Below are 25,289 nucleotides of genomic sequence, written 5' to 3' on the forward strand. Positions count from 1 at the left end.
AAGGTTGAACAGGCAGAAAGGGAACGGGTGACCAACAGGCAGAGTACTAGGTGCAGGCAGGTAGTGCAGGGGTCCCCTGTGGCCATCACCCTCTCCAACAGATACACCACTTTGAGTACTGTTGGGGGTGGTGGCTTATCAGAGGAAGGCAGCAGCAGCCAACTTCCTGGCACCAGGGGTGGTTCTGCTGCACAGGACGGAAGGAAAAAGAGGGGTAGAGCTATAGTAATAGAGGATTCTATTGTAAGGGGAATAGATAGGCATTTCTGCGGCCGCAAACGAGACTGCAGGATGGTGTGTTGCCTCCCTGGTGCAAGGGTCAAGGATGTCTCGGAGCGGCTGCAGAACATTTTGGAAGGGGAGGGTGAATAGCCAGTTGTCGTGGTGCATATAGGTACCAACGATATAGGTAAAAAATGGGATGAGGTCCTAAAAGCTGAATATAGGGAGTTAGGAGGTAAATTAAAAAATTGGACCTCAAAGGTAGTAATCTCAGGATTGCTACCAGTGCCACGTGCTAGTCAGAGTAGAAATAGACGGATATTTCAGATGAATACGTGGCTAGTGGAATGGTGTGAGGGGGATGGATTCAGATTCCTGGGACATTGGAACCGGTTCTGGGGGAGGTGGGACCAGTTCAAACCGGACGGTTTGCACCTGGGCAGGGCTGGGACCGATGTCCTAGGGGGGAGTGTTTGCTAGTGCTCTGGGGGAGGGTTTAAACTAAAATGGCAGGGGGTTGGGAACCTGAGCAGGGGGACAGAGGAAAGGGAAACAAGGATAAAAGAAAAAGATAGGAAGGAGAAAAACAAAAGTGGCAGTCAGAGAAATCAACAGTTTAAATCAAACATGGCCACAGTAAATAATAATTCTAATAGGTCTAAGAGCGTTATATAATCAAGCCTGAAGGCTTTGTGTCTTAATGCAAGGAGCATTCGTAATAAGGTAGATGAATTAGCTGCGCAAATAGAGGTAAACGATTATGATTTGGTTGGGATTACGGAAACATGGCTCCAGGGTGGCCAAGGCTGGGAACTCAACATCCAGGGGTATTCAATATTCAGGAAAGATAGGCAAAAAGGAAAGGGAGGTGGGGTAGCATTGCTGGTTAAAGAAGGGATTAACACAATTGTAAGGAAGGATATTAGCTCTGATGATGTGGAATCTGTATGGGTAGAACTGAGAAATACCAAGGGGCAGAAAATGTTAGTGGGAGTGGTACGTAGACCTCCAAACAGTAATGCGGAGGTTGGGGATGGCATTAAAAGGGAAAATAGAGAAATGTGCAAGAACGGCACAGCAGTCAGCATCAGTGACTTTAATCTACATATAAATTGGGCTAACCAAATTAGTAACAATATTGTGGAGGAGGAATTCCTGGAGTGTTTACGGGATGGTTTCCTGGACCAATATGTCGAGGAACCAACCAGAGATCAGGCCATCTTAGACTGGGTATTATGTAACGAGAAAGGATTAATTAACAATCTTGTTGTACGAGGCCCCTTGGGTCGGAGCGATCATAATATGATAGAATTCTTCATTAAGATGGAGAATGAAGTAGTTGACTCAGAGACTAGGGTCCTGAATTTAAATAAAGGAAACTACGATGGTTTGAGGCGCGAGTTGGGTAGGATTGATTGGGGAATGTCACTCAAAGGGCTGACGGTGGATAGGCAATGGCAAACATTCAAAGACCGCATGGATGAACTACAGAATTTGTTCATCCCTGTTTGGCATAAAAATAAAACAAAAAAGGTGACTCAACCGTGGCTAACGAGGGAAATTAGGGATAGCATAAGATTCAAGGAGAGGACATATAAATTGGCCAGAAAAAGCAGTAAACCTGAGGATTGGGAGCAGTTTAGGATTCAACAAAGGAGGGCAAAGGGATTAATTAAGAAGGGGAAAATAGAATATGAGAGTAAGCTTGTGAAGAGAAAAAGATTGGTGAAGTCAAGCCTAGGTCCCTTGCAGTCAGAATCAGGGGAATTTATAATGGGGAACAAAGAAATGGCCGACCAATTAAATATATATTTTGGTTCTGTCTTCACAAAGGAAGACACAAATAACCTCCCAGAGATGTCGGGGAACATAGGGTCTGATGAAAGGAAGGAAACGAAAGAAATCAGTATTTGTAGGGAAATGGTGTTAAGGAAATTGATGGGATTGAAGGCCGATAAATCCCCAGGACCTGATAATCTACATCCAAGGGTACTTAAGGAAGTGGCCCGAGAAATAGTAGATGCATTGCTGATCATCTTCCAACATTCGATGGAATCTGGAACAGTACCCATGGATTGGAGGGTAGCTAATGTTACCCCAGTGGATGTGGTGTATTTGGACTTTCAGAAAGCTTTCGATAAGGTCCCGCATAAGAGATTAGCGTGTAAAGTTAAGGCACATGGGATTGGTTGTAATGTACTGACTTGGATAGAGAACTGGTTGGCAGACAGAAAGCAAAGAGTTGGAATAAACGGGTCTTTTTCTGAGTGGCAGGCAGTGACTAGTGAGATACCGCAGGGATCGGTCCTTGGTCCCCAGCTATTCACAATATATATTAATGACCTAGATAAGGGAACTAGATGTAATATCTCCAAATTTGCAGATGACACAAAGCTGGGTGGGCGTGTGTGCTGTGAGGTGGATGCCGAGAAACTCCAAGATGATTTGGACAGGTTGGGTGATTGGGCGGAAGCATGGCAGATGCAATATAACGTGGATAAATGTGAGGTTATCCACTTTGGTAGCAAAAACAGGAAGGCAGATTATTATCTGAATGGCAATAGATTGGGAGAAGGGGAAGTGCAACGAGACCTGGGTGACCTTGTGCACCAGTCACTGAAGGTAAGCATGCAGGTGCAGCAGGCGGTTAAGAAGGCAAATGGTATGTTGGCCTTCGTAGCGAGAGGGTTTGAGTACAGGAACAAGGATGTCTTGCTGCAGTTGTACAGGGCCTTGGTGAGACCACATCTTGAATATTGTGTGCAGTTTTGGTCGCCTTATCTGAGGAAGGATGTTCTTGCCATGGAAGGAGTTCAGCGAAGATTCACCAGGCTGATACCTGGGATGGCAGGAATGACTTATGAGGAGAGATTGGATCGATTGGGCTTGTACTCGCTGGAGTTTAGAAGAATGAGAGGGGATCTCATTGAAACTTATAAAATTCTGACAGGACTGGACAGACTAGATGGAGGAAGAATGTTCCCGATGGTCGGGGAGTCCAGAACCAGGGGTCACAGTCTAAGGGTAAGGGGTAGGCCATTTCGGACAGAATTTAGGAGGAATTTCTTCACCCAGAGAGTGGTGAACCTGTGGAATTCTCTACCACAGAAGGCAGTGGAGGACAATTCATTAAATATATTGAAGAAGGAGTTGGATATATTTCTCAAGGCTAAAGGGATCAAGGGGTATGGGGAGAAAGCAGGGACCGGGTACTGAATTTGGATGATCAGCCATGATCGCATTGAATGGCGGAGGAGGCTCGAGGGGCCGAATGGCCCACTCCTGCTCCTATCTTCTATATTTATATGTTTCTATTGATGGCCTCTAGTTATGCTCTTCCCCACAAATGGAAACATTTCCTCTGTATCAAAACCTTTCATAATTTTAAAGACCTCAATTAGATCGCCCCTCAACCTTTTTTCAAGAGATAAGAGACCCAGCCTGTTCATCCTTTATCATATGTATACCCTCGCATTTCTGGTATCATCCTTGTAAATCTTCTCTTTTCCCTCCCCAGTGCCTCTATATCCTCTTTATAATATGGTGACCAGAACTGCACGCAATACTTCCAAGTGTGGTATAACCAAGTTTCGATACAGGTTTAGCATAACTTCCCTACTTTTCAATTAAATCCCTCTAGAAATAAACCCTAGTACTTGGTTTGCATTATTAATAGCCTTGCTAACCTAAGGTGCAACTTTTAGTGATTTGTGTATTTGTACTCCGAGATCCCTTTGTTCCTCTACCCCACCTAGACTCGCACCCTCCAAGTGATGTGACCTCCCTATTCTTCCTACCAAAATGTAATACCTCACATTTGTCTGTGTTGAACTTCATTTGCCAATTATTTGCCGATTCTGCAAGTTTATTAATGTCCTCCTGCAATTTGTTGCAATCCTCCTCCGTATTGGCTATCACCCCCAATTTGGTATCATCCGCAAATTTAGAAATTGTGTTTTTGATTCCAAAGTCTAAATCGTTAATGTAAATTGTGAACCGCAGTGGTCCCAGCACTGATCCTTGTGGAACACCATTACCCACCTTCTGCACTGTGATTAACTACCCTTTACTCCCACTCTCTGCTTTCTGTCTTGAAGCCAGCTAGCAATCCATTCTGCTACTTGACTCTGCATTTTCTGACCTTATTCATCAGTCTATTATGGGGTACCTTATCGAAGGCCTTTTGAAAATCTAGATAAATTACATCTACTGCATTACCATTGTCTACTCTCTCTGTTACCTCTTCAAAAAATTCAATGAGGTTGGTGAAGCAAGATTTTCCCTTTTGAAATCCATTCATTATTATACTTTCTAGATGTTCTTCTATTCTCTCCTTTAGTACGGATTCCATTATTTTTCCTACCACCGATGTTAAGCTGACTGGTCTATAATTCCCTGGACATGTTCTACGCCTCTTCTTAAATATAGGTATTACGTTAGCTATCCGCCAGTCCTCTGGCACTACACCTTTTTCTAACGAATTATTAAATATGTGTAGTAATGCCGAGGCCAGTTATACATGAGGTGCACTTGAGTTTGCAGGTTTCGGGCTTCAGAATGTGGAGCTGTGAAATATATCAAGGTAACATTGGAATGCAAGATCCTGAATGATGGTGTCAAAGGCAGAAACACGTGAGCAGCTGAGCAAGTTAACAGACAATAGTGTTGTAGCAGATGCAGGGCCAGAGGAGAGTGATGAGTGTGTCAATGTCAGAACTAGTGAGTTGGCGGGGGATGGTGGGGGTAGTAAGAGTAGTGGTGTTGGAGGTAGGTAGAGGATTATGAATGATAAGGGAGCTCAGTAAGTGATTGGAGATGGCTTTGTTAATAATTGAGACCTCGGGTAGCAAAGTCTCGTGATGGTGAAGTCAAAGGGATGGCTGTAGGTTGGGGGATTTATATAACGCAGGAGAATTAAAAGAGGCGGCAAGGAGAATTTAAATGGAGGTTGAAGTCATCAATGATGAGGAATCACTTGGTGCAAAGGCTAAGGGAAGAGATGTTGGAACAGAAATCACTTTGAGGATTTGAGTGGGAGGGGGTTTTTAGATGACCAGGATTTTGAAGGGGGCAGTTAGGTGTTTCAATGAGGAAAAAGGTGCCAGATTCTAAGAGGGGACTTGGTAATGTGAGCCACGCAGCCAACACAGTTGTTAGGGCAATTCCGAAAGTGGTATGGATTGTTTAACCTGGCTGGGAGGCTTTGGTCGGAGAAGGAGTCACCATCATTGACCCAGTTTCAGCCAGTCTCAGGATATCAATAAACTCATCCAAAGTGAGGCCATGGATGGAGAGGGCCATGTTGACAAGGGAACAAACATTCTTGAGGGCGACACAAGTGCTGGTGGTTGGAGACTTGCTGGGGAAGTTGGTGAGGGGAGGGGTGGGAGGGAATAGGGTGAAGGTCCGAGATTAACCCCAAAGAACAAACTGGGCACCATATCTGCCACGCTAGCAGAATAATATAGAATAGCAGCAATAGGCGCGGTGTTGGCCTTGGCAGAGGATGCCTATGGTGGAATGGAGAGAAGTTGCAGCATATGCAGGAGGGATTTGCGCCTGGAATGCTAGCAAAAAAGGTGATTGAGTGGGATGGCGAATGAAAAGGGAGTAACAGAGGCTTGAGGGGACAGGACAGAAGCCGAGTGGGCTGGGATATGGCCAGCAGAGGGATAAAAGAGGGCGAGTCTGGAGCAGCAGCCAGTGTGCACATGCAAGTGGATAGGTTGATGGCTTTAGACTACATAAACAAATGGCAGAAGCAACTAAAAGATGACAAAATAATTTCTCTATTCCCTTGCTGGTATTGAGTCTTCCAGTTTCTTCGGACTTTAGCATTGTCATCCTGAATAGAGTAAAAAACGATGCTGATTCTGACACCTAAGAGCGGCTCTGTAATACATACACCGCATACATAAGTGGACTGGCTTGTTCAGCATGTGGGATATATCTTTTACTTGCTCTGTTAATCATTGTACATTGTTTCAAAACCTTTTCAAAATATCAGACTTGGCATTTGAATAGCAGAGTTGAGTGTGTGCTTTTAAATTTATAATTCCTGTCATTTGAGATTAATAGGTTTAGCATTTGGCTGGGGATACTGCTCAACAATTGAAAGTTTTTCAGAAAAAATGTTTAATTTATTAGTTTGATCGATGATCAATAGAATGAAACTATTTAATGTTAGAGATTGCTATTGATAGTTATTTGGTACCTTTCACATTTTACAGTGCTTGTTGAATTCTGAGAATTAGAGTAGTATATTCATGGTGAATCTTTAAGCATTAGTCCAGTAATCTGTTTAACTGAATATTAGAAAAGATAGCTTTATCTCTCAATCAGAATGCTAGTATTTTTGAAAAAAACAAACAAAGAAATGTGAAACACAAAAGGGAACAAAAACACAATCTCCTTCTCCGGCCTCTCATGGGTTCACCTACACTCAACCTTTGGAATGCTTTCATAAAATAATCCTTCCAGATGGAAAGTTGCCTACATTAAGGGATGAACTCCAACATGTAAATGAAAGAAGCAATAATTTCTGAGAAAAAAATGTATTTCATAAACGTTCCAAATTCATAATGTAAACTTAGTTTATGAAAGCGCCATACCTAACCTTGATTTATTAATCCTCGACAACAGGACTGTAACTATTTTATGCGTTGTCAAAGTTTTTCTTAGTAACTGTACGTTTAACTTATCACTCGCTTAAAAAGAATTAAAGGTTTATTTAAATTTTACTGTGGTATGAACCTTTTCATGTTGCAACTTCCTTAAATGGCTTGAAACTTGGGACTAAAGTGCTTTTGAAGTGATTTATGCTATGTGAGGACCTATTACAGCTGCTAGTTCTACAAATGAGGAGAGTTTTACATTAAAAAAAATTCCCCTTTTAATCTTCCAGCTTCTCTTTTAAACACACATGCCCTGAAGTTTGGGGATCCTGCTCCACTGCTGAGGAGCTGGACTCCCAACAGTGGAGGATGTGCACTCCATCCCCAAGTGTGGTGTTAGGGTTATTTAAATAGTCTGGATGGGAGTCCCTCACTGGTGCAGGCACAATTGAGGCATTTGCTCCGACTGCCAGCAGGACAGTTGGAACGGTTCCATGCTGCTGTATGGCACATAGAGTGATCTGGGAAGAGCTGAATAGCTGACAGCAAATTTTTTGTGAATTTCAAGATCAATCACCTATTCCGGGGAATGTTTCTGGCCTTTGGAAGGCCCATAGCAGAGGTGGTGTGAGTTCCGTTGAGCCTAGGGAGAGTGTCAAGACCATGTGGCATGAGGCTTATGGATTCAAACTGACCTGCCAAATCCAGCCCACTATTTTGAAAAGTTAATCTTAAATATAAATTGTGGTAATGGTATTGTATTGGAGTTGCCAATATGGAGAGTGCATGTAATTGGAGGCAACCAATTGCCTGCTTGGATAGCAAATTGGTTAGGAGGTAGGGGAAAGACAGTAGGGATAATGGGTATGCACTCAAATTGGCAGGATGTGACTAGTGTTGTTCCCCAGGGATCTGTACAGGGGCCTCCGCTTTTCACTATTTATAAATGACTGGGATGAAGGAATAGAGAGTTGTATATCTAAGTTTGCTGACACTAAGTTAGGTGGCACAGTAAAGAGTGCAGATAGGAGCAGAAAGATTAGGATAGTGGGCAAAACTGTGGCAGATAGAGTTTAATGTGGGAAAGTGTGAAGTCATCCACTTTGTGTTTTCTAAATGGCGAGAAGCTAGGAACTATGGATGAGCAGAAACATTTAGGGATATAAGTACAGAGATCACTAAAAGCTAGTAGACCGGTACACAAAATAATTAAAAACGCTAATGGAATGTTGGCCTTTATCTGGAATACAAAAATTTAGAAGTTATGCTACAGCTGTTCAGAGCTCTGGTTAGACCCCATCTTAGCCTTGTGGGGGTGGGTGGGTAAGGCTATGAAGGGTTATAGTACCAAGGCAGGTAGATGGAGTTAAGATACAGATTAGCCATGATCCAATTGAAGCAGAACAGGCTTGATTGGGCTGAATGGCCTACTCCTGTTCCTACAGAGAAAGAAACATGGCTACAGCGAAAGAATACGGGAAAATTGGCCCAACTGTGGGTAACGAGAAGTTAAAGATAGTATTAGATTAAAGGAAGAGGCTTATAATGTTGCCAAAAAGAGTAGTAAGCCTGAGGATTGGGAGGATTTTAGAATTCGGTAAAGGATGACCAAGAAATAGATCATCATTACAGCACAGAAGGAGGCCATTCGGCCCGTCGAGCCCGTGCCAGCTCTCTGCAAGAGCACTTCAGCTAGTCCCACCCTTTCACCGCAGCCCTGCAAAATTTTTTCCTTCAGGTACTTATCAATTCCCTTTTGAAAGCCACGGTTGAGTCTGCCTCCACCATCCTTTCAGGCAGTGCATTCCAGATCCTACCCACTCGCTGCGTAAAAAAGTTTTTCCTCATGTCGCCTTTGGTTCTTTTGCCAATCAACTGAAATCTGTGTCCTCAGGTTCTCGACCCTCCCGCCAATGGGAATAATTTCTATCTACTCTGTCTAGATCCCTCGGGGGAGAAATTCAGTTGTGAGCGCCACCTGTTAGCGACTTAAGAGGGCGATAAGTGGGGCGCTAACCAACTAACGCCCGGGCGTGGCGATACTTGCGCCTCTCGCGAAATTGAGCAGACATTTAGCGGTGGCGCTAAACCATACCGCCCGCTCTCCTGTGCACGCAGATCTTGACGTCATTCCAGACTGCAACGCCCTTGGGGTGCCCCGGACCGGAAATTCAGTGGCACCCCCCTCCTTTCCGCCTGTCGCTACCAACGACAGGTTGACTGGAACGCTTCCCAGTCGCTGTGGGGCTGGGGGGGTGCTATTTAAAGGGGGCTCTTCCTGTCTTCTGTATGGCAGCCATTTTTGGACCACTCGTTCTGAGAGAGAGATTTACAGAGAGACAAAGGGAGAAAGAGAGACTTCTGTATTGAGTCAACGCTGTCTGAGGTAGTTTTGGCTTAGGTAGGTTTAACAGTGGCTCTCAACTTTTATGCCACCGGCTCCTTTCAATCTGCTACTGGGGACATTGCCAATATCTCCCAGTTCGCGGTGCATTGCTGCATCCGTCAAGTCACAAATACCTTCTTTAAAAGGAGACGAGAGTACATCTCTCTCCATGACCCCGGACAAGCAGCAAGAGTGCGCAGCGGGCTTTGCAAGAATAGCGGGCTAGCCCATGGTGCAGGGCGCCATTGACTGCACCCATGTGGCTTTGCGGGCGCCGCAAGAGAATGCTGAGGATTTCCGCAACCGAAAGGGCTTCCATTCCTTGAACGTCCAGTTGGTCTGTGACCACAGACAGCTGATACTCGCTGTCAATGCCCACTTTCCAGGCAGCAGCCACGATGCCTTCATCCTGCGCCAGACTTCTGTGGCAGACCTTTTCGAGGCCCCGCTTCACCCAGGAGGCTGGCTTCTCAGGGACAAGGGCTATCCTCTGTGCACCTGGCTGATGACCCCGCTCCATTCGCCCAGTACCCCTGCAGAAGAATGATACAACGAGAGTCATCAAGCTACCAGGAACATCGTTGAGCACACAATCGGCGTGCTCAAGCAACGGTTCCGCTGTCTGGACCTCTCTGGAGGAGCCCTGCAGTACTCGCCTGAGCGAGTCTCCCACTTCGTTGTTGTGTGCTGCATGCTGCATAACTTGGCAATCCTCAGGACCCAGCCAATGCCACCGGGCCTTGACGCACCAGCAGAGGAGGAGGAGGAGCAACAGCACCAAGACTGGAGGGAGGCACAAAGTGCAAGGGCCGTCCGTCAAAGGCTTATAGCAATTCGCATCTAGGCCCCCTCTGAGGGAATGGCTTCTGCCATTCAAAGAACCTGAATGGAACCATGCCGCAACCCCTAAGCCGGTCAAGGCAACAATGAGTGCAAAGAACAAACATGCACATTTTGAATAAAGACATTTCTTTATTTACAAAACTGTGTATCCTTCCCGCATGACAAAGTAATAGAAAGAAACACACAAAGAAACAGTCAATCACATAACTGGCTCTCACAACCTGGAGACTATGTCCAAAACAGTAACAAAAATATGACCATGATCCTCAGCCTTCAATAAAACAATGAACAACATTTTTCCACACCTTCTACTTTTTGCCCTTCGAGGGTGATCTGCTTCCCTTCCCACCCTGCAGCTCTGCCGCACTGGGACCCCAGTGGCTGCAGCAAGGCTGGGGGAAGGCTGCTCAGTGTCAGAAACTGAGACTGCAGATGCCCTTGAGGGACGGCCTGGACCAGCTCTGGGCCTGGAGGGCCCGGCTGCTGACTGCTCCAACTCTGCATGGGCGGCAGCAGTCTGTCCTACAGGTGGTGGCAACTGCAGTGGAGAAGTGACAGTGCTGGCAGCAGGAATGCTGTCATCCTGAGAGAGGACAGCAACTCCTCGCTCGACTGACACACTAGCACTCCCACGGGGCAGCACTTCAGCATGCGGAGCAATCTGCGGGAGCACAGATTGCTGGCCTGCTGCGGCGCGGGGAGGGCCCCGGGGAAACCTGCCCGATCCAGCGAGGGTGACATCAGTTAGTGCTCGCGTGGCCTCAATCTGCGTCTGCATGAGACCAACCACTGACTGCATTGCAGCACTTAGCATTTGCGTGGCAGACGCCTGTGCTGCACCAAAGTCCTGGACACTCCTTGTCAGTGACTCAATGGATTCGGGCATCTTTGCCACTTCAGCCATGAGCTCAGTGTGCCTTTGCTCCGCCTGGGCGCTCATTTCAGCAAGGAGCCGCACCTCTTCTGCACTCACTGTAGCAGGACTGGAGGCCATACTCTCCCTCTGGGGAGCACGACCCCGAGCTTCCCTACCCCCCTCGTGTTGCTGCAGCCCGCTGGGTCCTGGAGCTTCACCCTCATCAGACCATTCCCCCCCCCCCACTCCCCTCCAGGGAAGACGTGTCCCCACTATGGCCATGGGCTGCCTCGGCAGAGGGTTGCGCTGATGGTCCGGCTTCCTCTTCCTCCTCGCCTTCAGATTCACTCCCAGTGGCAGCTTGAGGGCCCGCCTCCTCACCTGGTGAATCAGCATCTGAAAGCAGGGAGGTACAAGAGTGGCTTTAGCGTGAGGACAGGGTGGCAGCAAGGGAGGCATGAGTGCGATGTACTGATTTGGATCGAGTGTGTCAAAGGATGCTGTTGAGGAACAAGTGGAAGGAGAAAGGTCAAAAAGGTGATGACCTTACCATTGCTGGCCAGAACAGGGTCGGCGTCTCCAGTGACGACGGGGCCAAGCATCCGGCTTGCCACAATCCGGTGGACTCGCTGCTCCAGATTGGTCAGGGCTTGAAGGTGAGGCCGGCCTCCCCCGGTCCGTTGCTGCTGTCTCCTATTATGCGCCAGCTTGCCCTGCAAGAAAAAGGACGGGGTCTGAGTAAAGATGCAGCCATGATCTTGGCTGAAATGCCTCCCATGGTCGAATAGCCCTTACTGTATGCAAAGTGCTGTGCGTGTGAGTTTCCTGAAAGGGCCATAGGTTTTGGAGGAGTGCTGGGCATTGGGGCTTTCAAGACCCTTTGACCATTATGCGAGGTCGAGATGGAGGGATGAAGAGGTTTCTGAAAAAGGCACTCACCCTGACGACCCGAGTGAGGTCGTTGAACAACTTCCTGCATTGCACAGGGGTCCTAGGCACCATGCTGCTGGGGGTCACTCTGTGAGCCACCTCCCTCCAAGCTTTTCGGTACTCGCTGGGCAGAGGCCTCCTGCCAATCTCCGGGTACAGGAGAGATCGCTTGCGCTCCACCATGCCAACCAGAGCCTCCAAAACCCCCTCACTGAAATGCTGCGCTCGCTCCCTGGCCCTCTCCATGGTCCTTGGCTGCAGGATTTGGCAACAGGTCTGTCCAGGTTGAGATTCAGGGCTCCGATGCGCAGGGTGCGGCTGCAAATCAAGCTCGACCCTCCCCTTTAAGAGCCAGCGTGTCTGTGTGCAATCGCTAACTGACAGCACCTGCGCTGCGCCCACCCTCTGAGTTAGCGCCTCACTCCTCTGGCTTAGTGCCTTAAGAAAGTCGTGCAGCGCCTGATTTAGCGCTGCAATCAGCTCCAGGGGCGAAACAGATCAATTTCGCAGTAGGTGGCGATAATTTGCGCCGGGCGCAAAACTTTGCGCCCGGCCGAGAATTGCGCCCCAAATGGGGCGATACCGAATTTCTCTCCTCTCAACCTTCTCTGCTCAACCAGCTTCTCCAGTCTATCCACGTAACTGAAGTCCCTCATCCCTGGAATCATTCTCGTAAATCTTTTCTGCACCCTCTCTAAGGCCTTCACATCTTTCCTAAAGTGAGGTGCCCAGAATTGGACACACTACTCCAGCTGAGGCCGAACCAGTGTTGTGTAAAGGTTCATCATAACTTCCTTGTTTTTGTACTCTATGCCTCTATTTATGAAGCCCAGTATCCCGTATGCATTTTTAACTGCTTTCTCAACCTGCCCTGCCACCTTCAACGATTTATGCACATATACCCCCAGGTCTCTCTGTTCATGCACCCCCTTTAGTATTGTACCCTTTAGTTTATATTTCCTCTCTTCATTCTTTCTACCAAAATGTATCACTTCGTACTTTTCTGCGTTTAAATTTCATCTGCCACGTGTCCACTCATTCCACCAGCCTGTCTATGTCTTCTTGAAGTCTATCACTATCCTCCTCACTGCTCGCTATACTTCCAAATTTTGTGTCATCTGCAAATTTTGAAATTGTGTCCTGTACTCCCAAGTCAAGTCATTAATATATATCAAGAAAAGCAGTAGTCCTAGTACCGACCCCTGGGGAACGCCACTGTATGCCTTCCTCCAGTCCGAAAAACAACCGTTCACCACTGCTCTCTCTTTCCTGTCACTTAGCCAATTTCGTATCCATGCTGCCACTGTCCCTTTTATTCCACGGGCTTCAACTTTGCTGGCAAGCCTATTATGTTGCACTTTATCAAATGCCTTTTGGAAGTCCATATATACCACGTCAACCACATTGCCCTCATCAACCCTCTCTGTTACCTCATCAAAAAACTCGATCAAGTTAGTTAAACATGATTTGTCTTTATACATCCTTGCTGGCTTTCCTTTATTAATCCACACTTGTCCAAGTGACTGTTAACTTTGTTCCGGATTATAATTTCCAAAAGTTTCCCCGCTATGGATGAAATGTATCTGAGGCGGTTAAGAGAAACAAGGGAGGAAATAGCTGAGGCTCTGACCATCATTTTCCAATCCTCTCTGGCTACAGACATGGTGCCGGAGGACTGCTAACATTGCACTGTTGTTTATCATGGGAGAAAGGGTTAGACCGAGTAATTAGAGGCCAATTGAATTTTTTGAGGAGGTAACGAGGAGGGTCGATGAGGGTAATACGTTTGATGTAGTCTACATGGATTTTAGCAAGGCTTTTGATGAGGTCCCACAAGGCAGATTAGTCAGAAAAGTAATCCAAGGGAAAGTGGCAAGTTGGATCCAAAATTGGCTCAGTGGCAGGAAGCAAAGGGTAATGGGTGACAGGTGTTTTTGTGATTGGACGGCTGTTTCCAGTGGGGTTCCACAGGGCTCAGTACTAGGTCCCTTGGTTTTTGTGGTATATATCAATGATTTAGACTTCAATGTAGGGGCATGATTAAGACATTTGCAGATGATACAAAAATTGGCCGTGTGGTTGATTGTGAGGAAGAAAACTGTAGACTGCAGGAAGGTATCGATGGACTGGCCAGGTGGCCAGAAAAGTGGCAAATGGAAGTCAAGTGTGAGATAATGCATTTATGGAGGGCTAACAAGGCAAGGGAATATACAATAAATGGGAAGAGACTGAGAAGTGTAGAGGAGGAGAGAGGGACCTTGGAGTGCATGTCCACAGATCCCTGAAGGTAGCAGGACAGGTAGATAAGGTGGTTAAGAAGACATATGAGATGCTTTCCTTTATTAGCTGAGGCATAGAATATAAGAGCAGGGAGGTTATGCTAGAACTGTATAAAACATTAGTTAGGCCACAGCTAGAGTACTGCATACAGTTCCGGTCACCACATTACAGGAAAGATGTGATTGCACTAGAGAAGGTACAGAGGAGATTTACGAGGATGTTGCCAGGACTGGAGAATTTTAGCTATGAGGAAAGATTGGATAAGCTGGGATTGTTTTCTTTGGAACAAAGGAAGCTGAGGGGAGATTTAATTGAGGTGTATAAAATTATGAGGGGCCTAGATAGAGTGGATAGGAAGGACCTATTTCCCTTAGCAGAGAGGTCACTAACCAGGGGACATAGATTTAAAGTAATTGGTAGAAGGATTAGACGAGAGATGAGATTTTTCTCTCCGAGGGTGGTGGGGATTGGAACTCATTACCTGAAAGGGTGCTAGAGGCAGAAACCCTCATCACATTTAAGAAGTACTTGGCTATGGACTTGAGGTGCTGTAACCGACAAGGCTACGGACTACGAGCTGGAAAGTGGGATTAGGCTGGATAGCTCTTTTTTAGCTGGCACAGACACGATGGGCCCAATGGCCTCCTTCTGTGCCGTAACCTTCTATGATTCTAATTAAGGATAAAGAAGGCTACTTAGCCCATCCTAGTTTATCCATCCAGAATGATCCTAAAGTGCCCCCATTGTGATATCCAGTTGGTTCTTAAATTATTTCAGGGTTTTTGCCTCCACTATAGCTGGAGACCCAATTCCATGTATTAACCACTTTGTCTTTTTGTATCAAGAACTTACTGATATCGGTCTTAAATTTACCTTTTATTAGCTTGATCCTGTATCGTCTTGCCCTACTCTTGTAATTTAGTTTAAACATTCCAGATTTACCTTTTACAAACTCTTAAGTATATTATATACCTTTTAAGATTAGCCTCCTTTTCAGGCTGAAAGTTGAAGTCTCCCCAGTTTTTTCTCATAACTTAGACTTTCTACACTAGGATCAGCCTGATGGCTCTCTAGCATTAGAATGTCTCCCTTTTGTCTTGGTGAACTGGATACTGTTCAGTGCTCTGGTCAGACCATACATGGAATTCTGTTTGATTATGACTTTCTCTCACTTATCTTCTACTTTCTTAGCTATGTGGTTCAACATTGTATTGGTTTGTTGATTGGTGCTGTGCATTAGTTGGACACTTTGAGCATAGAGTCTACCAAGACTTGTAGATCTCATCCAACTTCATCCAAAGCTATTCCAACAGCATGCATGGTGTATATGTGTTGCCTATTTTTCCTTCCTCTGTGTTGTATTTCACACTTGTCTGAAATAAATTTGACCACAGAACCATTTTTCTGCCCACATACTTATTTTGTCCAACTCATTTTGTAATTTCTGTGCTGCCTTCTTCAATTTCACTTGCTCCTCCTAGATTGGTATGATCTGAATTCGACTTCTTTGCATTGACTGTCACTTGTGCCTTTTTTAACACATTCAATTGGTTTTCCTGTTAACTAGATTATTTGATTCATTCCAAATATTTACTATTTTCAACCCATCAGGTCAGCGTCATTGTTTTTCTCCATCAGCCAGCTGGCCTAATCCTGCTCACTCCTTATATGCTTTAATATTCCTCTTTTACTAGCAACTATATAATTCCCTTTTAAAATAATTTATGGACTGCGCTTCGCCAACATCTTCCAGCAATGAAAGCCATGTTCTAACTACCCTTTATTGTGAAAATAATCTATCACTATTTGCTTTATAACCCCTTCAAAATCTTGAAAACCTCTACCAGGTTACGCTTAACCTTCTTGGCTCTTGTGGAAAAAAAAAACCCCTACTTTCTCAAGTCTCTCTTCATGATGGGTTCACTCTTGCTTTCTGTCAGATAATGTTGCGCTTTGAGAACATGTACAATCACAATAGCTGTTTACATGGATGGCTCTGGAAGATCCAGACCCAAACAGTAAGGGGGCAAAATTCAGTTACTTTGCGCCTCCCGTTAGGGCGCTAATGAGGCACAAAGCAACTAGCGCCTGGGCGCGGCGCCGTTGACTCCTCCTGCGAAATTCAGCGGGTGGTTAGCGGCAGCAGTAGCTGGTAGCGCCCCACGGCGATGACGTCATCACCATGCACAGCGCCCTGCTCGCGCCCCGGCCACAAACTTGGGTCGCGCTACATCCGACCGGGTCGGGGGCGTACGTGCGGCCAGGGCGGCGATATTTAAAGGGGAGGTGCTGGGCGGCCATTTTTTTGCTGGCTGCCTGACAGCACCTACCCCATCTGGCCTCCTCCCGTGGGGTGCTGGCCGTGATCGGGCGGCTCTTTTGCCGGCACCCCACTCCCTGGTGGCCCAGCAGGGCCCCCTGTTCACTCTACGCAAGGCCCCTCCTCTTTAACAAGGGGAGGAAGGCCTGCAGTACTGCAACATTGGGCTGGAGCACCCCAAGAGGGAAGGGGAGCACTTCCAGTAGCGCCCCGCCTCCTGCTTGGGGGCAATACCATCCAATTTTGGGCGCGGGGCGCTATCTTTTTCGGGGTGTTAAAAGTAGTGCCCCGGCGAAGTTAGCGCCCCAAAGGAGACGCGACGCAATTTTTCCCCCTAAATGTGCAGCAGTGAAACATGATTCGAAATGTCGAAATGTCCATCTCCCAATAGGTGATGTGGCTAAGTTGTAAGACAATTTCAGGTTTTGGGTGAATTTATTAATGATTTGAGCTTCACTTTTGTGGATTATTATGAAACCTAAACCCCTCTGTTGCACAGTATTGGATTTGTATCACAGTTCATGTGCTGAAGTATTGTACACAATGTAGTGAAATATGTCCTTTGTTCCCCTAACTTTCTCCCCTCTTCTGCTGAAGGCAGTTAGTCATGATAGGACCAGCAGCTTCTGTAGTACCTTCAACAGATGGCCATTCTTCATGTATAAACATCACAACTCAGGCTGCTCTTAATTGGCATACTCAAATTTTCTAGCAATGCCATTCATTGTGTAGCTATTTCGAGCAGGAGCTCCAGTTGATTTTCTTTTTCTTTTGAAATTGTTATCCTATGTTCCTAACAGCATATTTAAATAGAATTCATATTTTGTTGATAATATGCCTTTTAAAAATAAGGATATGGGATATGAAATGAAAATATACAATGTAATGGATGCTTTTGATGTCTGTGGGATTTTAATGTTTGATATACTTGTAGCAATACAGACGATTTAATAATGTGAGCATTTTATCTTTTAATGCTCTGAGCATTGTGATTAGTGTTTTTCCGATTAAATTACAATCAGACTATAAACCACATTCAATAAATTTAAATACTACTGTATTGAACTGTGTAGAACTTTCAAACTAACATTAATAAACTAAAAAGTTGTATCAAATTGTCTTGTGATTTATTTGGTAACTCAATCTACATGGAAGTATCTTGCCAAATGCCCAGAACAAGTTTAGTATTGTAGTCCCTATAATGGCTAATTGTCTGCTTTGTACAGTAGTTTCACAATGTGTATTCAGCTTTTTTGAAAAATCACTTTTTGGGATTCATAGAATTAATGCATTGTGACTTGTTGTCATTTTGCCCCCTTAAGGGAAATTCTTGGAATTCAGGCTCAGAACCATTGTGTTTAGTATACAACTTATGCCAGCAATGCTCTTTATTTGTGTTGAACAGCATTTGGTTACAAGATTCTGAGCATTACAGGATAAATGTGATTGCCAAATACTGTATGCTGTAGAATTTTGTGCTTCCTAAAAGGGTTTCAGTGAATTGACATTTTTGAGTAAAGTAACACTACCTCTTTCCCCAGGCATATTGTTTGTGCATTGCTAATCAGTTGTGGACCATACAGAATTGACCATTGTAAAGAATAAATAGGATTGCAGTAGCTGGCTTGCATTGGATTTTCAATTACTCTTCCTCCCAAAATTTACATTTAGGTAAAAGAAGCACAAAACCTTTGCTTCTAATTGCAACTGTGACTTTCGAATGTAATTTTTTATCTTTACCTGGCACAGACTTGATGGGCCGAATGGCCTCCTATGCTGTTTTATGATGTTCACTATCCTATGATCTTAAATTATATTTTTTGAATTTAACAAGCAAGTTTAAATTGCAAGTATTTTTAATACATTGCAGTTATGCCTTTAATTTACAATTGAATTCTAAGAGTACATTGTGCACATGGAATAGTTTCACGTTCAATCTCATGTTGAGGCCAGTGTTGAGTAGAACATTGGGAGTGAGAAGCCAATGATTCAATCTTTACAATTTTAGATTTGTTGTTTCTGCGGAGGGGGTGGTGGAGGAGGAGAAGAGAGTGCTTTATATATTTAATAGTTTTCAACAAATTGAGATAAAATTGCCTCTGCTTTTTTTTTGTCCCTTGATATTTTCTGGAAAAGTTGTACAGTTATCAAGAGCTATGAGTTGAAGACTGTCTAATTGCAGATCTAGTAAGATGAACTTGTGCAGGTGGTTATTTGATTTAAAAAATAAAAAAAAAATTCTTCTCTGTTTCCCTGCACTATACGCCATTCTCTGAACAAATGCTTAACCTGCTCCTGTGTCTGCCTGCATTTCTGTGGAGCTGCTTAAGGTATCAACCTAGGCTCAGTGGTAGCACTTTTGTCTCCGAGTCAGAAGGTCATGGGTTCAAGCCACACTCCAAAGACTTGAGCACGTAATCTAGGCTGACACTTCAGTGCAGTACTTGAGGGAGTGCTGCACTGTTAGTGGTACCGTCTTTTGGATGAGATGTTAAACCAAAGCCCAGTCAGCCCTCTCCTGTGGACGTTAACGATCCAATGGCGCTATTCGAAGAGGAGGGAGTTCTCCCAGTGTTATTTATCACCCAACCAATACCATCATTTTTTTAAATGATCTTATCATTTGTTTCATTGCTATTCATGGGACCTCGCCTTGCAAAAATTGTTTGCCACGCTTCCTACATTATAATATAGTGACTACGCTTCAAAAGTTCTACATTGGCTGTAAAACGCTTTGGGACATCCTGAGGTTGTGAAAGGCATTACATAAATGCAAGTTCTTTCCTTTTTTCTTACTAATTGAAGATGTAATCTGATTTATTTGTTTGCATTGCCTCTATTGCGTTGGTCCTTCTAGAGTCCCACTCCTGTTGTACTGTTAAGTTTAGTTTTGGATGAAAATTGATCAATTTCAGGTGATGTGGTAGGTAACTCTCTCCTTTTCTACATAGTTGTGAACTTGGGATCATGACTTAAATTTGTTCCTTGGTCTGCGTGGCAATGAATTTACCAGCTAAATCGTTAGAGGAATGAGTGGAATCTTTGTGATTATTCTGTTCCAAGCAGCACCTGACTGCCACTCAAGTTTGTTTTATTTTATACATGTTGCCCTTTCATTCAAATGCCTTTTACCAGAATGTTTATGTCATCTTATGGTTAGAAAGAGTTATATGATCGTTTTTCATTGGAGTTCTTATTTAACCTACATTTTAATTACCTTCCAGCTTTTAAAGCTTTACAGTTGGGAAGGTATCTTTATCAAGGCTGTTGAGGTGGCAAGGGAGAAGGAGCTGAAGTATATGCTGAAAGGAGCTGTTTATGTCATTGCAACATGTGAGTTATATTCAGAAATTATCATTTATGATAACCTTTGATAGCTTATGAATCAGAATCTGTTCAAAGCAGTTGTACAACATTAGTGTGCAATTTAAGAAATAATTACCTAACTGTTACAGGCAGTAAAATCTACTCCTGATAAGTCAGTCATACTGGCACTGAAGGAGGCCATTTGGCCCATCGAATCCGTGCCGACTCTCTTGTAGAGCAATCCAGTCAGTCCCATTCCTCCGCTCTATCCCTGTAGCCCTCCAAGTTTATTTCCCTCAAGTGCCTATCCAGTCTTCCCTTTTTTGCACTAAAATAAAACTTTGAATTATCCATTAATTTGCAACTAATAGCAAAGTGGGAATTTAGTGCTTAAAAAGTTTCATTGTACTTTGAATCGAGGAGACTGCAACACAAAAGACAGAAATTTTATTCTATATTAATAGATGCCCTGTGGAGCTCATAGTGAGTCAAAGGATTCGCTATTTTATGGCAACAGCGTGTTTATGCCACGCAGGAGATATCCAGGCCACTGATTTACTGCGACTGAATAAACCAAATTGCATTATTTTAAAAAAATGTATAAGATTTTTAATGGATCTAACTTGCCACTTTCCCTTGGATCAAATGGGCTTTTACTTTTTTGACCAACTTGTCATGTGGGATCTTGTGAAAAGCCTTGCTAAAATCCATATAGACTACATCAAATACACTACCCTCATCGACCCTCCTCGTTACCTCCTCCAAAAATTCAATTAAGTTAGTCAGACATGACCTTCCTTTAACAAATCCATGCCGACTGTCCTTGATTAATCCTAGGTTGGGGATCCTGGAGTTTGACCGTAATGAAATGGGACAGCTGGAGTTTGGCAGCATGGTGGGTCATTTGATCTGGCATAATTGTGAAGGAGAAGCCTGGGGTTGAGTAGAACTGTACAAGGTGAACCTGGGGTTTGGCATAGCAGGTGCTGAAATCTGAGGTTTGGCTCACTGGTGGATTCTTGGTGTTTGTCAGCATTAAGGGGAGTGACATGGCATGGGTTTGAATGCATTAATTTACCATGTCTAGCATCACTGCTTTGTGACTTTCTAGGGAATCAACGACACAAGAAAGGAGGGAGAGAGAAAACAGGGAACTGCAGGCCAGTTAGCCTGATGTCAGTCATCGGAAAAATGCTGGAATCCATTATTAAGAAAGTGGTGACAGGGCACTTAAAACCATGTTGTCTCTGCCTAATCATATGATTTATGAAAGGGAAATCTTGTTTAACAAATTTATTGGAGTTTTTTGGGGATGTAACTAGCAGGGTAGATCAAAGGGAACCAGTGGATGTCGTATATTTGGATTTCCAAAAAGCATTCGATAAGGTGCCACATAAAAGGTTGCTACGCAAGATAAGGGCTCATGGGGTTGGGGTAATATATTAGCATGGATAGAGGATTGGTTAATGGACAGAAAACAGAGAGTAGGGATGAACAGGTAATTTTCAGGTTGGCAGTCTGTAACTAGTGGGGTGCTGCAAGGATCAGTGCTTGGGCTTCAGCTATTTACTATTTATATTAATGCCTTAGATGAAGGGACCAAATGTAATCTATCCAAGTTTGCTGACGATGCAAAGCTATATGGGAAAGTAAGCTGTGAGGAGAACACAAAGAGCCTGCAAAAGGATATAGACCGGTTAAGTGAGTGGGCCATAAGGTGGCAGATGGAGTATAATGTGGGGAAATGTGAGGTTATTCACTTTGGTAGGAAGAATAGAAAAACAGAATATTTTTTAAATGGTGAGAAACTATTAAATGTTGGTGTTCAGAGTGATTTATGTGTCCTAGCACAAGAAACAAAGGCCTAGAAATTGAGTGCCCTTAGCGCCGATTTTGCGGCGCTAGAGGGCCTAGCGCTGCATTTGGCGCCGGCGCCGAAATTGCCTGGGGCCCTTACGCCGCGGTAGACCGGTAGCGCTGCGCCGGCACCGATGACGTCATCGGTGTGCGCAGCGTCCCGGTTGCCATGACGACGGGCCCCAGCGCCGAAATTCAGTTGCGGCCGCCTCGCCCGTGCAGCCGCAACTAAGACTCTGGCAACCGAGTCTTCCCCGAGTTTGCGCCGGCGCATTAAGGTCGCGCGGCGGCCGGCCGCTTTCCCGTCGGCTGCCTGGCCGCACCTCCCTCCCCGGACTCCTCCACCCCCCCCCCCGCGGAACAGATGCGTCTGGCCTGCAAGCCCGGCACTTGTCCGAGGTGCCGGGCTCATTTTTTCAATATTTGAACGGACAGCGGGCGGGTGCAGGCAGCTCCTCCTTAACTGAAGGAGGAGGCCTGCACTTCCCCAGCCTGCCGCACCGCATCGGGTGCCGCAGCGCCGGATTAGCGCCGCAATTCGGCACTCAGCGCCCATTGGGAGGCGCTCACGCCCGCCAGTAGCGCCGGCAGCCGTCTGGGCGCGGCGCTACTGAATTTTTGGCGCGCGCAAGGGAATTAGCGCCGGCGCTAAATTTCCGGCGCTAAAGCCCTGGCGCGGCGTCAACTCAATTTCTAGGCCAAAGAGTTAGCACGCAGGTACAGCAAGCAATTAGGAAGGGAAATGGCATATTGACCTTTATTGCAAGGGGCTTGGAGTATAAGAGTAAGGAAGGCTTGCTACAATTGTACAGGGCTTTGGTGAGACCACATCTGGAGTACTGTGCACAGTTTTGGTCTCCTTATCTGAGGAAGGATATACTTGCCTTGGAGACGGTGCACCGAAGGTTCACTAGATTGATTCCTGGGATGAAAGTGTTGTCCTATGAGGAGAGATTGAGTAGATTGGGCCTATAATCTCTGGCGTTTAGAAGAATGAGAGGTGATCTCATTGAAACATATAAGAGATTCTGAGACGGATTGACAGGGTCGCTGCTGAGAGGTTGTTTCCCCTGGCTGGCGAGTCTAGAGCTAGGGGGCATAGTCTCAGGATAAGGGGTCGGCCATTTAAGACTGAGATGAGGAGGAATTTCTTTACTCAGGATTGTGAATATTTGGAATTCTCTACCCCAAAGGGCTGTGGATGCTGAATTGTTGAGTATATTCAAGGCTTAGATCGATAGATTTTTGGAGATCAGGCAGGAAAGTGGAGTTGAGGTCGAAGATCAGCCATGATCTTATTGAATGGCGGAGCTGGCTTGCGGGGCCATATGGCCTACTCCTGCTCCTAATTCTTATGTTCTTGGTTTCCCGCCCAGCGGTTTAGAACACGTCTGTTTCAGATCGGCTGTCCGTTTTGTACCCCGCATGATTTTACTCTCCATTGACCTCAATGTGTGTAAAATCGCGGGCTGCAAAATGGATGGCTGATTAGTTTCCCACTGGGCCAGCTAGGTTAAAATCTACCCCCACAATTCAAGATGAGATAAATGAGCATTTAAAAATGCATGGGTTAATAGGAAACAAAGTTAAGGGTAAATGTTGCTTGGTCTGGAAAAGAGTTGGAAGTGGTGTACCCCAAGAGCCAGTGCTACACCCTCTTGTTCTTGGTAGATATACATGATTTGGACTTAGGTATAAAAAACACAATCTGAAAATTTGCTGAAAACTCCAAAGTAGAAGTTTTGGGAAACAATGAGGAAGACTTCAGGAAGGTTAGCAGAATGGGCAGGCAAGTGGCCGATGCAATTTAAAGTGGATGTGTCAGGGGATATATTTTCAGAGATGATGAAGAAATTGAAATATATATTTAATGGAAAGACACTATATAGGTGTGGGTGAACAGAGAGAGCCATTTGTTCAAATCCATAATTTTCTAAAACTGCATGTGCAGGCAGATAAAACCATAATATAGACCAGTAGAATTTTGTGTTTTATAAATACGGACATAGAGCCTTTGGCTTAGTCATAGCATTCCTGCCTGTTGGGTTTTGGCCCTCGGTCGATAGTCCCAGTGAGTGGACTAAACTAAATACTGTGTGGTAAACTTTATGGTTCTACGAAGTGCCTTCTAGGCAGCTTTAGCGATGTGGGAGGTCAATTTGATGTCGGAACAGATATTTAGGCCAGAAAAGTCAACAGATGAAAGGCTAAGGGAAGTAAGAGATGATGGTAGTTGGCTGGACTTGAGAGACTTAAAGAAACAAGATTTTCATTGCCCTATTAAAGGTTACAAAGAGGATCAAGATGTATAGATTCAGCCATTGTACAGGAGATTTGTGCAGAGCATGCAACCTGAAGGAAGTTGACGAATGTAGAATGAAATCAGTAGCAAAAGAGTGGATAGGGTTTGGTGGTGGATAGGGTTGGATGATGAACTAAGAAAGTAATTGACATTAAGAACAACAGACTGGGAGAAAAGACACTTATGAACATAAACAAATAAAAAACAACTTGAAAGGCCAGAGTTTGTGGGGGAGAAAGTTATTCTGGTTGAAAGGCACTCCTTGCTTTAATGCTTCCTTTTTAATAGAAATTAAACTCACCAAAACATTTTAAGACATTTTTTGTCCTGCATGGTTGGAACATACACTTGACAGGAAATAAATTCACTTTTGGCTGGATTTTTCCTTTATTCTTTTAAGGTTAGATTTTGAAAGACCTTGAAATAAATACTTTGTATGCTTCAGCGTGGTCTTCATTTCTTCTTTTCCTTTTGTGTGGTGAAATATGGATGTTGTGCACTGAAAGTTACAGTGCTAAAAACTGATTGAAGTGTTGCTTTGATCACCTTGTGTAGATCTCTATTATGAGATCAAAGAAATAATTGGGACCTAGCAGTTAGCAGCTGTATAACTGATATAGTGCTATATTTCAGAGCTGTAGCAAGGATCCATTGTATCAACCAGCCATTTTTTTTTTTTTTTTTTTTTTTTAAAAGTGCAGGACCAGATTTAAAACACCGAAAATTTGAGGATTCTTTGAGGGGGGGTGGCCGACGAGGAGTCAGTCCTCAATGTAAATTTACGCAATACTCATTTAAAAAAAAAAAAATGTGATTTAGGGGTTTTTATATAAATAAATTGATTCATAAAAGCTTTTTAAAATATAACTTTATAGGTATAAGAGAATTTTCTTCCTAAGACTTTGAATGGCGCTAGCCAAACAATTTATTGTCTAGATGTTAGATATTTTTTAATTTTTGCAAATAACTTTTTGCAAAGGTTGAGGAATGTGAATGCTGATGTTGAATGCTCTATGATTGAATTTATTTATGGCTCTCACTATTGGATAACGTAAAGCATTTTCTTTATGTAACTTCTATCCTTTATAAAGCTTTTTGTATGTTATCAAAGACTATTTAATCAAATTGAATATTTCATTTTTTTAAATTCTATGTTTTTGCAGTGTTTCTCACCCAGGTGACACCTGTTTTAGCAACAATGGTGGTAGGTAAACACATCTAATTCACCATTTTGATTTAATTGTTGTGTGTATCTTAACTGAGATTAATACATCAACTGAAAATTACAGGTTACGCTAAAGGTTTGCACTAACTGCAGTATTGCAGCTCTTTGGAGGGTGGGTCTAAGTTTGTATCTATAATACCCTCTTTCT

At 44.4% G+C, this 25,289-nt stretch overlaps 1 protein-coding gene across 3 annotated transcripts in view; it reads left to right on the top strand.

Moving 5' to 3' along the window:
* Positions 1-25,289, top strand: part of LOC147114980 (ATP-binding cassette sub-family C member 9-like) — a 332,333-nt gene that overhangs the window by 88,270 nt on the left and 218,774 nt on the right. For all 3 annotated transcript variants that reach the window (XM_085993156.1, XM_085993155.1, XM_085993157.1), the window contains 2 exons: positions 19,676-19,784; positions 25,080-25,120. In XM_085993156.1, coding sequence (XP_085849282.1) covers positions 19,676-19,784; positions 25,080-25,120 — 150 coding nt within the window. The remainder of the gene's footprint in view (positions 1-19,675; positions 19,785-25,079; positions 25,121-25,289) is intronic.

The sequence above is a fragment of the Somniosus microcephalus genome, chromosome 7, assembly GCF_052327205.1.
Source record: "Somniosus microcephalus isolate GS21.2 chromosome 7, FLI_Smic_1.0, whole genome shotgun sequence".
NCBI lineage: Eukaryota > Metazoa > Chordata > Chondrichthyes > Squaliformes > Somniosidae > Somniosus > Somniosus microcephalus.